The sequence below is a fragment of the Dendrobates tinctorius genome, unplaced genomic scaffold (assembly GCF_039654945.1).
Source record: "Dendrobates tinctorius isolate UK_male_01 unplaced genomic scaffold, ASM3965494v1 ptg000157l, whole genome shotgun sequence".
Classification (NCBI taxonomy): Eukaryota; Metazoa; Chordata; class Amphibia; order Anura; family Dendrobatidae; genus Dendrobates; species Dendrobates tinctorius.
This window is the reverse complement of record NW_027361824.1, coordinates 10,311,221-10,327,151: the sequence shown is the minus strand read 5'-3', so window position 1 is coordinate 10,327,151 and position 15,931 is coordinate 10,311,221. Positions and strand designations below refer to the sequence as shown.

The 15,931-nt window shown below is 47.6% G+C and overlaps 1 protein-coding gene across 1 annotated transcript in view; it reads left to right on the top strand.

Annotated features, from left to right (window-relative positions):
- The window catches only part of LOC141051416 (piwi-like protein 1), a 31,994-nt gene extending 17,979 nt beyond the window's left edge, over positions 1-14,015 (top strand). The window contains exon 5 of the mRNA XM_073548354.1: positions 13,858-14,015. Coding sequence (XP_073404455.1) covers positions 13,858-14,008 — 151 coding nt within the window. The 3' untranslated portion in view covers positions 14,009-14,015. The remainder of the gene's footprint in view (positions 1-13,857) is intronic.
- Positions 14,016-15,931: the final 1,916 nt, after the last annotated feature.

Genomic DNA, 15,931 nt, shown 5'->3' with positions numbered 1-15,931 from the left:
ATAAACTTTGTTACTCGGGTGGAAAAAAGGGCAGGACACAATGTAGCGGCGGATGCTCCAAGGATGACCTTGCCAAGGACTCTGAGTCCGCCGTTGGTATCCCTGAGGGATGCACCTCTGGAAGAGGTACCGTATTGGAGGAGAGACTGGAAACCAGAGGATTCGTAGCCGGAAAATTTGCGGTGAGCTCAGGAGAGAAGAGATATACCGAGGCGCCTCCTTCTTTGGAAGCGGCTGGACTATGGTCTCCGAGAAAATAACAAGGAAAGACTTGAGAGTAGGCCACTGTGTACCTGCTAGAGAGTCGAACACTGAAGACGTACTGTAGGGAAGCTAGGGATACCTTGGATCTCATCACCGCGGTGTAGGCTCAGTCTGACTAACAGAATGGCTCAGAAAGGGAGAACTGTTGAAGAGACAACTGCTTGCTCGACTAAGCAGGTAGCACGTCGGCTACTGGATGACTTCGCAGACTGAGATCAATAGGAAAAAATAGTCTAGATGGGCATTGAAAGTACAATAAAAAATGAGCAGTCGAACAAGGAAAATCCATGAAATAACCTGGAGTATGTCAGCTGCATGGAAAGTTGGCTCTAGGAAGGAGCACATAGACTCCAGAAGACAGCTAGGCTGACGAAAGGAAGATCATTCCTTATGACGATCTGGGCGACCGTATCCGTCCTGGACCCTCTGGAAAGGGGGGAGGATTGTAGTGTGTGGACTTGCTTACATAACTATAAGACACCACACTCCTGAGGATAACAGTGAAAAGGGTACGAATGTTCTCACCAGACTCCTCATTGGATCCCGGACTGGAGCAGCCATTTACCCTGGACGATGCTTGCGCAAAGTAAGATCCCATTTCTGACAGAGGTGGGAGACTTGTCCCTGCCATATTCAGAAGTCACATCCCGGAGCTACTGGAGGCTTTATCCGGTGTCTGCAAGAAAGAATAGGTAAGTACTGACATATGGGGAGCTTCGGTATTGTGGTAGCTCAAAGACCCTTAGGATAGAATAGTGTACAGACATTGAGAGTCAGGGTATACATATGGGCTCTGACTCCGTGAGAGAGAGCCAGAACTTATAAACTACAATTGGCCAATCATTAAAGATAGGCGTAACACACTGGATAGTAAAGAAGCCTGAGGGCAGCACTATAAACTGACCAACTGTGTACTTGGAGGTAAGCCCGAATAATCAGAAGGTGTGGGAAAGTCCCTGTGCAGCAACTCACACTCGGGCCCAGAGCGTGGCAGAAGGAAAAACTGCGACCATCCGGTACCTGACACGAGCGTGTCTGACCTACCTGAAAGTGGACTAGCCACTTATGCTGCTGCCGAGATCCACCCTGTGGCATTGAGGACCTATGTGGTAGATTTTCTGTTTCACTGTTAATAGACCACAGATGTTATTGACCATGAAACATGTGGCCAAAGGTGCCTCTGACTCACTTGAAAATGGCTTGTAAACGCTGCTGCAGCCCACCAGCAGTGATGAATATCGGACACCTCTCACTGAGTGGTGAATAGATGGAGCATAGGCAGCGTTGCAAAAGACCCTGAGGAACGTGATAGAGGGCGCTTCTGACTCCCCTGACAATGGAACAGAAGGGCCGGACCGATGCAGCAATCGACCTCAGGTACGTTTGAGCCAAAGGAGAAAACAGCAGGTATCGAATAAATGTGTCTGGTAGGAGATGCATCTAAGTCCTGGATAACGGATAGAGTACTGCTGCAATAGAACCACAAGGGACATGAAGGAAAGTTTATCTGACTCGCCTGAATACGGTACAGAGCACCAGCACCACTGCAACAGTCAACCCAAGACACGTCTGATCCACTGAAATACGACCGTCTCACACTACCCTACTGTACCTGGTAGGTGGTCCGTCTGAAGCCTGGATAGCGGATGGAGCACAGCTGCAATCGCCTTTCAGTATCCTGTGACTAAGTCAGCGTGGAGAGAACCCCGGAGAAGGGTATAGGAGAGAGCCAATTCTGTGTTGTGGATACCTGACGGCATTAGGCAGAATAACAGCTTCACGTGTAGTAAGCCACACCACGAAGTCTGTCCTGAAGTATGTTCTGACCTGTCATTTCTCCTGATGGTAGAACAGTAGGCTTGGAATCAGAGGGAGACTAAACTATACTCTCTGTGCGCCTGGGTTCAAACCCTTGGGCCTGCGACTTGTGGTCAGCTTCTTTATCCACTGAGCCACAGCAGACATTGCTGGGTAACACGGACTTCTATCCAGCTGGAAGTCAGGCCCGAACACTGCAGTCATGAAGGGATAGGAGCATCGCCCCTCTCTGCTTGGAGCAGTGTGATGCCAGCATCCGGAGGGGGCTGCAGGAAGATGCAGGGCGAGTGCATGTGGGCAGGAGATATGGAAGCATTTATTATGCCAGGGCTCTAGCATCCTTATCTGTAAAGTAATGACCGAGCCTTGCTCTGCTGAAAATCAAGGCACAGACCTGCAAAAGCAGAAATCACAACAGCAGTGTGACAAACGGAAATCCCCGAGGGGAAATGTATAAGTGAAACCTTCTACAAGGCAAACGCCATATGGCAGGTTTTATATTGGCCCATCTCCGTGTGGAGGGCGTAGAGCGGGCAGTGGCAGAGATGACGGCAGCGTGGGGCGTCTATTGCACCAGCGACTGCACGGCTCTAGAATACTATTATGCCAGCAACTGCACAGCTCTAGGTTACTATATGACTAGAGCGCATTTTACATCAGCATCATTAGGAATGATGGTTTCTTTCACCCATCACTGATCCTGCGGATAGTGTGGCCCCTCTAAGCTCTATACACATATATATATACACAGTATATACACGTGTGTGTGTGTGTGTGTACAGTGGGGAAAAAAAGTATTTAGTCAGTCAGCAATAGTGCAAGTTCCACCACTTAAAAAGATGAGAGGCGTCTGTAATTTACATCATAGGTAGACCTCAACTATGGGAGACAAACTGAGAGAAAAAAATCCAGAAAATCACATTGTCTGTTTTTTTTTCATTTTATTTGCATATTATGGTGGAAAATAAGTATTTGGTCAGAAACAAGCAATCAAGATTTCTGGCTCTCACAGACCTGTAACTTCTTCTTTAAGAGTCTCCTCTTTCCTCCACTCATTACCTGTAGTAATGGCACCTGTTTAAACTTGTTATCAGTATAAAAAGACACCTGTGCACACCCTCAAACAGTCTGGCTCCAAACTCCACTATGGTGAAGACCAAAGAGCTGTCAAAGGACACCAGAAACAAAATTGTAGCCCTGCACCAGGCTGGGAAGACTGAATCTGCAATAGCCAACCAGCTTGGAGTGAAGAAATCAACTGTGGGAGCAATAATTAGAAAATGGAAGACATACAAGACCACTGATAATCTCCCTCGATCTGGTGCTCCACGCAAAATCCCACCCCGTGGGGTCAGAATGATCACAAGAACGGTGAGCAAAAATCCCAGAACCACCCGGGGGGACCTAGTGAATGAACTGCAGAGAGCTGGGACCAATGTAACAAGGCCTACCATAAGTAACACACTACGCCACCATGGACTCAGATCCTGCAGTGCCAGACGTGTCCCACTGCTTAAGCCTGTACATGTCCGGGCCCGTCTGAAGTTTGCTAGAGAGCATTTGGATGATCCAGAGGAGTTTTGGGAGAATGTCCTATGGTCTGATGAAACCAAACTGGAACTGTTTGGTAGAAACAAAGCTTGTCGTGTTTGGAGGAAAAAGAATACTGAGTTGCATCCATCAAACACCATACCTACTGTAAAGCATGGTGGTGGAAACATCATGCTTTGGGGCTGTTTCTCTGCAAAGGGGCCAGGACGACTGATTCGGGTACATGAAAGAATGAATGGGGCCATGTATCGTGAGATTTTGAGTGCAAACCTCCTTCCATCAGCAAGGGCATTGAAGATGAAACGTGGCTGGGTCTTTCAACATGACAATGATCCAAAGCACACACCAGGGCAACAAAGGAGTGGCTTCGTAAGAAGCATTTCAAGGTCCTGGAGTGGCCTAGCCAGTCTCCAGATCTCAACCCTATAGAAAACCTTTGGAGGGAGTTGAAAGTCCGTGTTGCCAAGCGAAAAGCCAAAAACATCACTGCTCTAGAGGAGATCTGCATGGAGTAATGGGCCAACATACCAACAACAGTGTGTGGCAACCTTGTGAAGACTTACAGAAAACGTTTGACCTCTGTCATTGCCAACAAAGGATATATCACAAAGTATTGAGATTAAATTTTGTTTCTGACCAAATACTTATTTTCCACCATAATATGCAAATAAAATGAAAAAAAAACAGACAATGTGATTTTCTGGATTTTTTTTTCTCAGTTTGTCTCCCATAGTTGAGGTCTACCTATGATGTAAATTACAGACGCCTCTCATCTTTTTAAGTGGTGGAACTTGCACTATTGCTGACTGACTAAATACTTTTTTGCCCCACTGTATATGTATGTATATATATATATATATATATATATATATATATATATATATATATATATATATAATTTATAAATAATCTCAATGACGTGTGTGTGTATATTATCTTATCATGTCTGTAACCGAAATCCCGCTGCGCCGATTGGTCGCGGCTGCCAGGCCGCGACCAATCAGCAACAGGCGCAGTCCACAATTAGAAGGACGCACGCCACCGCTACCGTGCCGTCGGGAGATCAGCGGTGCTAGCCGCTGATCTCCTGACGGTTGCCGCGGGTCATCTCCAGGCACACGGGCGTCAGCGGCGACGCAGCCGGAGATACCCGGTGCTAGCTGGTACCCAAGGTCCGGAGAAGACTCCTTTGGACCCTCGGTACCATAAACATGTAAAAAACAGAATTAAAATAAAAAATAGTGATCTACTCACCTTCCGACGGCCCCCGGAATCTGTCCCTCCTCTCCACGCTACCGGCATCTTCCGTTCCCAGTACTGCTTTGTGCAAAATACCGCTGATGACATCGTGCTCTCACGAGAGGACATCAGCAGTGGTCTTTGGCGCAAAGCAGTACTGGGACCGGAAGATGCCGGCAGCGTGGAGAGGAGGGACAGATTCCGAGGGCCGTCGGATGGTAAGTATATCACATTTTTTTGTTTTACTCTCCCGCTGCCCATATTCTAGAGTACCCGATGCTTTAGAATCGGGCCAGCAGCTATATATATATATATATATATATATATATATATATCTTTATTAAACATGTCAGTGTGATTTTACTGTATCACAAAATGAATTGCCGGCTTTTGTTAAAGGACACCGGTACATATTTCTCGCAAGTCACACGTGGTCCGTGTGTAATCCGTATTTTTCTCGCCCGCATAGACTTGCATTGGCGTATTTTTGGAGGAATGCGCTGACAATTGAAGCATGCTGCGATTTTTCTCAGCCCGAAAATACTGCCAAGAAATATACGGCTGATGAGAGCTGGCCCATAGAGAATCATTGGTCCGTGTGCAATGCGTGGTTTTAGCGCCTCTCACTCGTCCGTATTTCTCTCTAGTGTGACGCCGGCCTAATGCTGCTGCCACTAGGAGGACATTAAGCAAAGAAATTAACTCCTCCTCCACAGTATACACCCTCTGCTAGCTCTACATTGAAACAGTTCTTGCTTAGTGTCTGTAGAAGGCACTAGGGTCTGGCTTCAGACCCCGACGTCTTTATTTTTCTTTTTTTTCCTATGAATTGAAGGGGCGATGGGGCCTTTCAATGTCCCGATCTCCCAAAATCAGCAACAGGTGGGAACGCGGAGTGTAATCTCCCCGTACCCCCTCCTGCACCACCTAAATGCCATCCTGGGCTCCCCTTAGGAGCGACGGGGTCCTTTCATGGGTCCGCTTGCCCCACACCGACTACAGACGGGAACATGGGGTGTCGCCCCCCACATAACCCCTTCTGGAGCCAAGCCTTCAGCCGGACAAAATGCCTCCCAAAGGATTACCTCAGGGTTCATGCAGAGGCTCCCAACGGCGTCCGTGCAGCCCACCGCACCACCACTGCCAGAAGGTGTAGGATGTCAGGTGGTGAATGAGCCCTCTCCACCTCCTCCAGCCGTGGTTATTCATGATTGGCCAGACAGCACACTCTGCTCTGCTGCATCTGTGGGAGTAAGCACAGCGTCCGGGTCGGCAGGGATAGTCCGGCCCTCAGAAGGATGGGTGTCCCGCTGGCTGCGCTCCCTTTGCCACAAGCCCATCGCGCTATCATCGCCGCGGCCCAAAATTTAGTCCCCGGCTTCTGGCCTAGGTAGGCCTAGCTCCACCTACCAGGCTGGCTCCGCCCGTGTCCTCGGCGCTTCTTGCGCTGTATGTGAAGCGCTCTGGCCGCATCCCTGCTCCCTAACCCTGACTCCACCCACATTTCTTGCGCGTCTTGTTCCTCACAAGAAGCGCCAACTTCTTCTTAGGCCGTTACTTCCTATCAATGCGGCCGGGGACGCCATCAGCTATAAGCCGGGGATGCACCATTCACCACCGCAGTGCGGACTACCTTTTCTGGGGGCACGCAGCCTGCAGCTGGACACAGCACTTAACCCCTTCCCTGCAGTAGCCTATAAGCAGCACTCTCAGGCCAATATGTCTCAGTCAAAGACCTCTAAAAAGGCTGATAAGGCACACACAGTGGGGTACCCCTCATGTACCTCATGCAATGCCCCACTACCACGGAGGCACCGTTCTGCCATCTGTGCAGTCTGCGAACCCTCATGCGCACAGGAGCCCCCCGCTAATGCCGACCCTAGTGGACCTAGCCCGCCCGAGTAGGCCACATCTCTGGCACAGTCCATGGCTTCCCTGGTTAAAGCTGTAGAATCCTTCCGTGATTCCTCCTCAAGCCAGGGCATCAGTTTACCTTATGTGGAAGACCCTTCAGCCATGCGAGAGTCTTCCTCAGACAGGGGCCGGACAGCAGCAGGTGATGTGCAATCCTCTAGGAAACGCCCGCATAGCTCGTCCCCCAGGCACTCTGGTGCCTCGACGTCCGAAAGTTCTGAATCCCGCTCCCCCTCACCAAGGGTTTGCAGTGAACCTGACTCAGAATACAAGCCAGATGTGGCCGTAGACCCAGACTCGTTAGTGCCAAGAGTCGCTAGATTCTTTAATTGAAGTGGTCAATAAGGCTCTGAGAGTAGATGAAGAGCCTGGAATTAGTCCGGATGAAAAATGTCCTCACAGGGTTTTTGCTATTCACCATGAGTTTATGGACTTTTTTCAGAGGCAAAGAGGTCGTCCGGACAAGCGATTCACAGGGCAGAAGCCACTAGAATCACGGTACCCCTTTGCTCCTACTCTAAGAAAGGAGTGGACTGAATCCCTGGCAGTGGACCCACTCTTATCACATCTCGCTTACAGGACTCTTGTCCTTGTCTGACAGCTCGTCTATCAAAAACCCCACTGATCGACAGATTGATAATCTTGCTCGGTCAGTCTTTGAAACTGCCAACGCAGCTCTCTTCCTTCCTTTGTCGCAACCTGGGTGGCCAGAGCTATGATAGCCTGGGAAGAGACTTTAGCCAAAACCAGTCGAGACAATAACCAGTCAGTCTCGCTTACCAGATTACCTGGGCCGGGAATTATGTCATACTTGCCTCCCTAGATGCGGCTAACTCTGCCGCGCTCTTAGCCGCAAATGCCATCACTATCAGGAGAGCTCTATGGCTCCGAGACTGGTGAGCAGACTCCGCCTCCAAAAAATGTTTAACTTCCCTGCCTTACCAGAGAGGCCGATTGTTTGGAGACAAACTTGACCAAATTATCTTTGATGCTACTGGAGGAAAGAGTAAATTCCTCTCTCAACAAAGACCCAGTCGGCCTTTTCGGAGTCAGCACCCGGTTCGCTCCAGCTGGTCATCTGCAACCGCCTCGTCTAGTTCTGCCTGTCTCCCACACAGGGAGAGGGATCCACAACCCTCATACAAGCTCTCTCATTCCAGGAAAAGCAGACCCTCACGGTCTGGCCCCATGGGTACCTCATAGAATCATAGAATCATAGAATCGTAGCGTTGGAAGGGACCTCCTGGGCCATCTGGTCCAACCCCCTGCTCAAAGCAGGATTCGCTAAATCATCCCAGTCAGATGTCTGTCCAGCCTCTGTTTGAAGACTTCCATTGAAGGAGAACTCACCACTTCTCGTGGCAGCCTGTTCCACTCATTGATCACTCTGTCAAAAAGTTTTTTCTAATATCTAATCTGTGTCTCCTCCCATTCAGTTTCATCCCATTGCTTCTAGTCTTTCCTTGTGCAAATGAGAATAAAGTTGATCCTTCTACAATGTGACAGCCCTTTAGATATTTGTAGACAGCTATTAAGTGTCCTCTCAGTCTTCTCTTTTGCAAACTAAACATTCCCAAATCCTGCAACCTTTCCTCATAAGACAGGGTTTGCAGACCGGTCACCATTCTGGTCGCTCTTTTCTGAACTTGCTCCAGTTTGTTAATATCTTTTTTAAAATGTGGTGCCCAAAACTGGACACAATATTCCAGATGAGGTCTGACCAAAGAGGAGTAGAGGGAAATAATGACTTCACGTGATCTAGACTGTATGCTTCTGTTAATACCTCATCCCGCAAGGTCTCTGCTCAATGACTCAGTGCAGTATCTGGAGGACACAGACAGGGTAGGCAGCAGTCTACTTCTGTTTCGTAATGTTTGGCTTGCGGTCGTTTACGACCAATGGGTCAGAGATCTGGTGTCCTCCAGATACAAAATAGAATTCGCCCCCCCTCTAACTCACTTCTTCCAGTTGCGTCTTCCAAGGATGGAGTCGCATGCAGTCCCTTTTCATCAGGCCATATATGCACTCTACAAGGACAGAGTCATTGTCCCTGTCCCACACACAGGTTCAAGGGGTTTTTACTGTTTGTGGTCCCAAAAAAGGACAGAACCATGCGTCCCATTCTAGATCTAAAACTGCTGAACAAGTTTGTCAAAATTCCTCATTTCAGGATGGAATCTCTCCGTTCAGTCATCATCACTTCACTGAAGAAAGGGGAATACCTAGCATCTGTCAACATCAAAGACTCATATCTTCACATTCCCATCTTCTCAGGTCACCAAAGATTTCTACGCTTTGCGATCGGAGATGAACATTTCCAGTTCACCGACTTGCCCTTTGGTCTCATCACCGCCCCCAGAGTGTTCACCAAGGTCATGGCAGCTGTTATGTCTATTCTGCACTCTCAGGGCGTGGTGATTCTGCCCTACCTAGACAACCTCCTCATCAAGGCATCGTCCCTTCGGGCCTGTGCAGAGTGTGTCAGCATCACTGTGGACACTCTCACTCGTTTAGGTTGGCTGATGAACCTAAGCAAGTCCTCCCCAACCCCATCTCGGTTAATCTCCTTTTTGGGGATGATCCTGGACACTTCCCGAGGGCTGGTGATTCTCCCTCCAGAAAAATTTCGGCACTGATCCGGGGAGCCTGCAACTTTGTTTTGCCCACCCACACTCCCTGCTGTTTGGCATGCAGGTCCTGGGGAAAATGGTAGTGACAATTGAGGCAGTACTGTTTGCTCAACTACATCCCAGTCCCGACATTGCTGTCAGCCTGGGACAGAAATACGGCCTCTGGATCGCCGGTTTCGCCTGTCCCCCCCCCCCTGTAACAGGCGGTCCCTCAGGTGATGACATCGCTGTCCTCATTGGGTCAGGGAAGGTCCATTTTTCTTCTAGGTTGGGCTGCGATCTTCCATCACCACACTGCTCAGGGACGCTGGTCCATTCAGGAATCTTGTCTTCCTATCAATATTCTAGAGATTCGGCCAATCAGGTTAGCCATTCAGCGATTCCATCATCTTCTGGCCGGTCGTCCCATTTGGATTTAGTCTGACAACGCCACGGCGGTGGCGTACATCAATCGTCAGGGGGATACACAAAGCAGAAGAGCGATGCTCGAGGTAGCACACATTCTGCAATGGGCCGAGACACACCATTCAGTCAACTCTGCAGTTCATATTCCGGGAGTGGAGAATTTGGCGGCAGATTTTCTCAGCCGTCAGGGTCTGGCCTTGGGGAAGTGGTCCCTTCATCCGGAAGTTTTTCAGCAGAGTTGCCAGCGCTGGGGAACTCCAGATGTAGATCTCATGGCCTCCAGGCTAAACGCATTCGTAGCTCGGTCCTGTGACCCTTTAGCCATCGGGTCAAATGCCCTGGTGCTTCTGTGGCATCCGTTTCGCCTCCCTTACATTTTTTTTTCTGCCGCTTCTGCTAATTCCAAGGGTCATCAAAAGATCAAGGAGGAAGGAATCCCAGTTATTCTTGTCTCTCAAGACTGGCCACGCCGAGCGTGGTACGCGGAACAAGTGCAGCTAGTTGCCGACGTCCCTTGGCGGTTACCCGACCGCCCAGACCTTCTCTCTTGGGCTAATCTACCGCCAGAACTCGAGAGTTCTGAGTATAGCGGCCTGGCCATTGAATTCTGGATCCTAGCCTAGGCCAGTTTCTCGCCACAAGTAGCTTCCACCATTATTAACGCTTGGAAACCTACATCCATGTGCATTTATCGCATGTGGAAGGCCTTTTTCTCTTGGTGCAAAACCCACGGATGTTCCCCACTTGTGTTTTCTATCCCTTCCAGTTTGGAGTTTCTCCAAACAGGATTAGGCTCAGGTCTGGCATTGGCTTCTCTCAAATGCAAAATTTCTAGCCTATCCGTCCTGTTTCAGCAAAGGTTAGCTTCCAAATCGCAGGTTAAGACCTTCATACAGGATGTGTCACATCTTGTCCCTCCCTACAAGATGCCACTAGAGCCTTGGGACCTTAATTTGCAGGAGGCCCCCTTCGAACCTTTGCAGGGCATTTCATTTACTCTTCTTTGTTGGAAAGTTGCCTTTCTTGTGGCAGTAACATCTGTGGCGCCCCTGAGGGTTCAGTCGTCACAGAGGTACTGCACCTCCTCCGGAGGTGTAGTATCCCACTCTCCAGGTAAGAACACCTGACCAGCCTCCAACACCTGCATCCCACACACAGTAGTGTAGCAGAGCAACCTTGGTGGCTCCCTGCTTGGAACACGAAGAGTGCTGGGAGGTGGGTGGAGCTTAGACTGCACAAGAGAGCTGGAGAATATTAGGACTAGGCCAGTCTGTGAGAGAAAATCCCCTGAGAGGGATGGAGTGAAGGAGGTGCTGCAGCAGACTTCAGTGACCTGAAGCTGCTGGCACGGGAAAGAGAAATAGAAAGCCTGATTCTCCAGAAGGAAGAAAGATTAGTGCGGAACGTAAGGAGAAGAAGAGAACTAAGGACTAGGGTCGGAGTGGAGCCCTTCCTCAAGTTCTAAGCACATGGCCGGGGTCCGGTCCCTGAGGGTTGTATGGATACTGATCGTCCTGCAGCAGACACCGGAGGAATAGAAGTTGTCACCACTTTATTCCCACCTAAGACTTGGGGGCACAACAGCAACGTGAGAGAGCCAGGACTTGATAGCATGGAGTCCCAGAAGCAGGCTACAGCTGTCTGCCGTACAAGTAGAGTTTTAAGTAACATCACAAAGTTGGAACTTGGGTTTAACACACAACTTCAAGTACCTCAGTATAAGCGCTAGTGTGGAGACGTTCAGAACAGGCACACGAAAGGGAGAGCTGGAAAGGTTAACTCCATCTGCTTGGGAGTTGGCTGAGCCCCTGATCTGGAGACCGCGGCATTGAAGCGGACACCTGTCTGTGCCAAGAACGAGAGTGAAAGAACTGGAACTGCACTCAGCTGTCTCATTGCCTTTTTCCTGCGCCAACCCACTCAGCACTGCTACATCTCTATGCCAGACACTGCACCATCTACTTCTCCTCACTAGCTCCTCATTTGCCAACCTCATCTACTCTGCCCTGGGACTAACAGCCCTACCTGTGGAGGGCTACAATATCATTGCTGCACCACACCATCTGTCCCAGAGAAGCAACCCTGCAGCGCTGGTCAAACTGACCAGAAACCACAGGTGGCGTCACGAATCATCTCAGCAACTTTATCCCCATCACTCTACCCCTTTTACATTGGCCGCCTGAGGCCACGGACCGGGTCATTGCCACTGTGACATCTCCCATTGAAATCAACGGGCCCAGCACAGAGTACCCCATGGCCTCTGGGGGCGAGTCACATCCATCAGGATGGTCTCTCAATTGGCGGCCTTGTCTTGCAAACCTCCATTTCTAGTTTTCCACCTAGACCAGGTGATGTGGACGTCTCCGTCCTTCTTGCCTAAAGTCTTTTCTGCTCTTCTTCTGAATGAGGACATAGTTTTGCCCTCCTTCTGTCTTGCTGCGGTCCATCATACTGAGAAAGCTCTCCACACTTTTTGGATTTGGTGAGGGCACTCAGGAGATACATTTCGAGAACAGCATCTTTTTGCAAATCTGATTCCCTTTTTGTGCTTCCGGAGGTCCACAGAAAGGGCCTACCTGCTTCTAAAGCTACAATAGCCAGATGGATCCGCTCTGCCATCCAAGAGGCTTACCGTGTCAGAGGTCAGCCTATCCCGGCGGGGATTAAGGCACACTCCAATCGGTCTTTGGGGACTTCCTGGGCCATTCGGCATCAGGCGTTGGCACAGCAAGTTTGGTCCAACTTGCACACGTTCAGATGCGGCCCTTGGTAGACGGATTCTGCAATCTGCAGTATCACATCTGTAGGGCAGATTTAACCTGTTGGTACACGAGGTTTCAGCTGTAATGCTGTTTCCCACCCAGGGACTGCTTTAGGACATCCCAAAGTAGACATGTGGGAAATGTTGTTGTTCTTTATTAACTATTTTTTGTGACAGAACACTCTGATTTAGGGTCATAAAAATTAAAAGTTTGAAAATTATGAAATTTTCAAATTTTTTTTGCCAAATTTACATTTTTTCACAAATAGACACAAAAAAATTTGAAGAAATTTTACCACTATCATAAAGTACAATATGTCACGAAAAGCATTCTCAGAATCAGTGGGAGCCATTGAAGTGTTCCAGAGTTATAACCTCATAAAGTGACCGTGGTCAGATTTCAAAATTAAGGCCTGGTCATTAAGCTGCAAAGTGGCTTGGTCTTTAAGGGGTTAACGTTTGCAACCACGTTTATGTAATTAACCCTTTAATGATGAGCACAGTTTTCATTCCTGTTTAATTTTTCCTCTCCTACAAAGATGCATCATTTTTTATTTTTTTATTTTTTTTTTTTCATTTTTTTCCTTCACTTTTGCCATACTACATCTTGTTTTTTTTGCGGGACAAGTTGTAGTTTTAAATGACACCATTAATTTTACCCTGTCATGAAATTTAAGGAAAATAAAATTCTGCAGTTTTTTTACTTTTCGTATTGATGACTTTCATTATATGAGAAAAATGACCCAATAACATTCTCCTTATTGGTACAACTACAATAATGCTAAATTTGTGCAATTTTTCTTTTTTTAAGTAGGTAAAAAGATAATTTGAACTTTGTTTAAAAAAAATAAATTGGTTTAACTATTTTGAGTCCTTTAGATTTTTTTTTTTTCCATCCAAGGAGCGGTGTGAGGCTTTGATTTTCGTGTGACGAGCTGTAGTTTTTGTTGATACCACTTTGAGGTACATACAATAATATGCAAAGAAAAAATTGTATTTTTAGGAAACTTGGCTCAACTAAAAGCCAACAGTTCCACCATTACTTTCTTCTACTTTACAGCGTGAAATCATTTTATATTTTATTCCTTTTTTTTCTTACTGGTGTGATGACAGTAAATATGCTCTTATTTTATTATTTAAAATTCTTTATTTTTGACCTAGCAAAAACGTGATTAGATTGTTTTTTTTCTACTAGAGAGCTTGAAATTGCGATTATTTGATCACTTATTCTGTACTGAATTTTTAATTTCACTAATCAACACTGCTTTTGTGCAGGTACAACAATAAAACCTACCGTATAGATGAGATCGCCTGGCACATGACTCCAGAGTCTACCTTCAAGAAGGCAGATGGAAGTGAGATCAGCTTTGTGGACTACTATAAGAATGTAAGCCCTGCTAGGATTAATGAGAACTGGGGGCCTTGAGTGCGAAAACTCAAGAAACATGTTTTGTTTTTAATTTTCTCGTTAAATACATATCTCAAAAAAAAAATCTTAAAAAAAAACAAAAACCCCAAAAAACACCTTCGATTGTCCACAACTCGTATTGAGGATTAATTCTTGGAGTGGGTGGACACCTGATACCAACAACGATTCGCTGTTTTAAGCTCCCATTGCGACTGTGTACAAAGTAAGACTTTGGGTACTCACCGTAAAATCTGTTTCTCGGAACCTTCATTGAGGGACACAGGAAACCATGGGAGTAAACTGCTGACACTAGGCAGAAAAAAATCTTACTCCTCCCCAGCAATATATACCCACCAGCTGGGAGAGAGCTAACCAGTTTGAGAGAAAGCAATGGGAAAGGTGTTAAAGGAGATTACCCTAATTTGAACCAACAATGGCTCAAACAGGGACCGGGTGCTGTGTCCCCCAATGAAGGCTCCGAGAAAAAGATTTTACGGAAAGTTCCCCAAATCTTCTTTTCTCTATGGCTTCTTTGGGTGGACACAGTAAACCATGGGACATCCTAAAGCAGTCCCTAGGGAGGGAAGTGACAGGTACTCAAAAATGGAAGGTCGGTCCATTGCTGCATGAAGGACCTCCCTAATCCAGATTCGCAGTTGCTAAAGAATAGGCGAGAACCGTGTAGCACTAGGCGAAGGTGTGGACTGAAGATGAGGAAGCAACCGAACAGCCCATGAAGCTCCCACTGTTGTGATCCTAAGTGGAATAGGTCTTTACCTCACTCTGTTCCTGGCAAGATGCTGATTGAAAATAGGCCACTCCAGAAGAAGGGAGCAAAGAAGTATGAAGTACCTAGAGAAGGAAGGGAAGTAACTGCCTTACATGGAAGGAGTGCAACCAGGCTTAGGACCCCATGGCGGGAAAAAGGTGGACATCTTGCTATGAATTAGTTAAAAACCCTGGTTGGAGAAACCCAGCGGCCTACTAGGCTACTACTTCTGTGTCCTGATGCAAACTAAGGACCTGAGAAATCTGGAGAATGAAGAAGGGACCATGTAATGGGCAGGACTGAGAAAAGGAACTTTGCGTTCAGTTAAAAAAAAACAAAACACCAGATTGTCTTTAGCGTTCCCCTTTGGATGTAAGTCATGGCTAGTGCGGATAGGGTGGACACTGACCTTCGAAGGGTTAGTAGAAGGGAAAGATGCTCAATATTTAAAAGTGGCCCTGGGCTATAAGCTCCTCGTATACAACTCTGCAAGCTGGGGAAAAAGTATCCATGGACACAGCCTACCACCAATAGGCAAGGGGACTGTCAAGAGAGGGGAGGAGGATTGGCTCCTCCTGTTCAGAGATGCTTCATCCGAGGGGGGAGAGAAACTAAGGTACGATCTAGGGGCGGACCATCGTGTTCCTTGCGAAGAAAAGAAAGAGTTGCTTTCAATGTCACCTGAACTTGGTGAACACGCTGAAGAAGAGGGGAACGGGCAGGGAGCTGGACACCAAAGAGACGATATCACAAGAAGGATTGAGGTCTCTTTTCTCCATGGGCGCCAAGGTCTTTCCATGGTAAAATTCCACATACATGTGAAATAGGCGTGATAACGCCTACAAGGAAAAAGTAACGAGCGCCCGTCTAAATGGAAGGCTCTGAAGAGAAGATCCTTATCTGCCTCTGGAAATGGAAAACTACTGGTCATGTTGAAGCAGAAATGACCAATCTTAAGGATAATTTCTCAAATTGTGATAGGCGAAGTTCTCTCTGCGAATGAGTTTCGTCAAGAGACACAGCCTTAATGAGGTCCTTGTCTAGTATGGCTGGCCCAGACTGCGAAATCAGGTGCTTCATTTTGAGATATCTGGAAAGTCAGTCCATCACAGTCTGTCATGTCCCACGACTTGGGAAATCATTTAATATTTGCATTGTTTGTGTTGCATCTC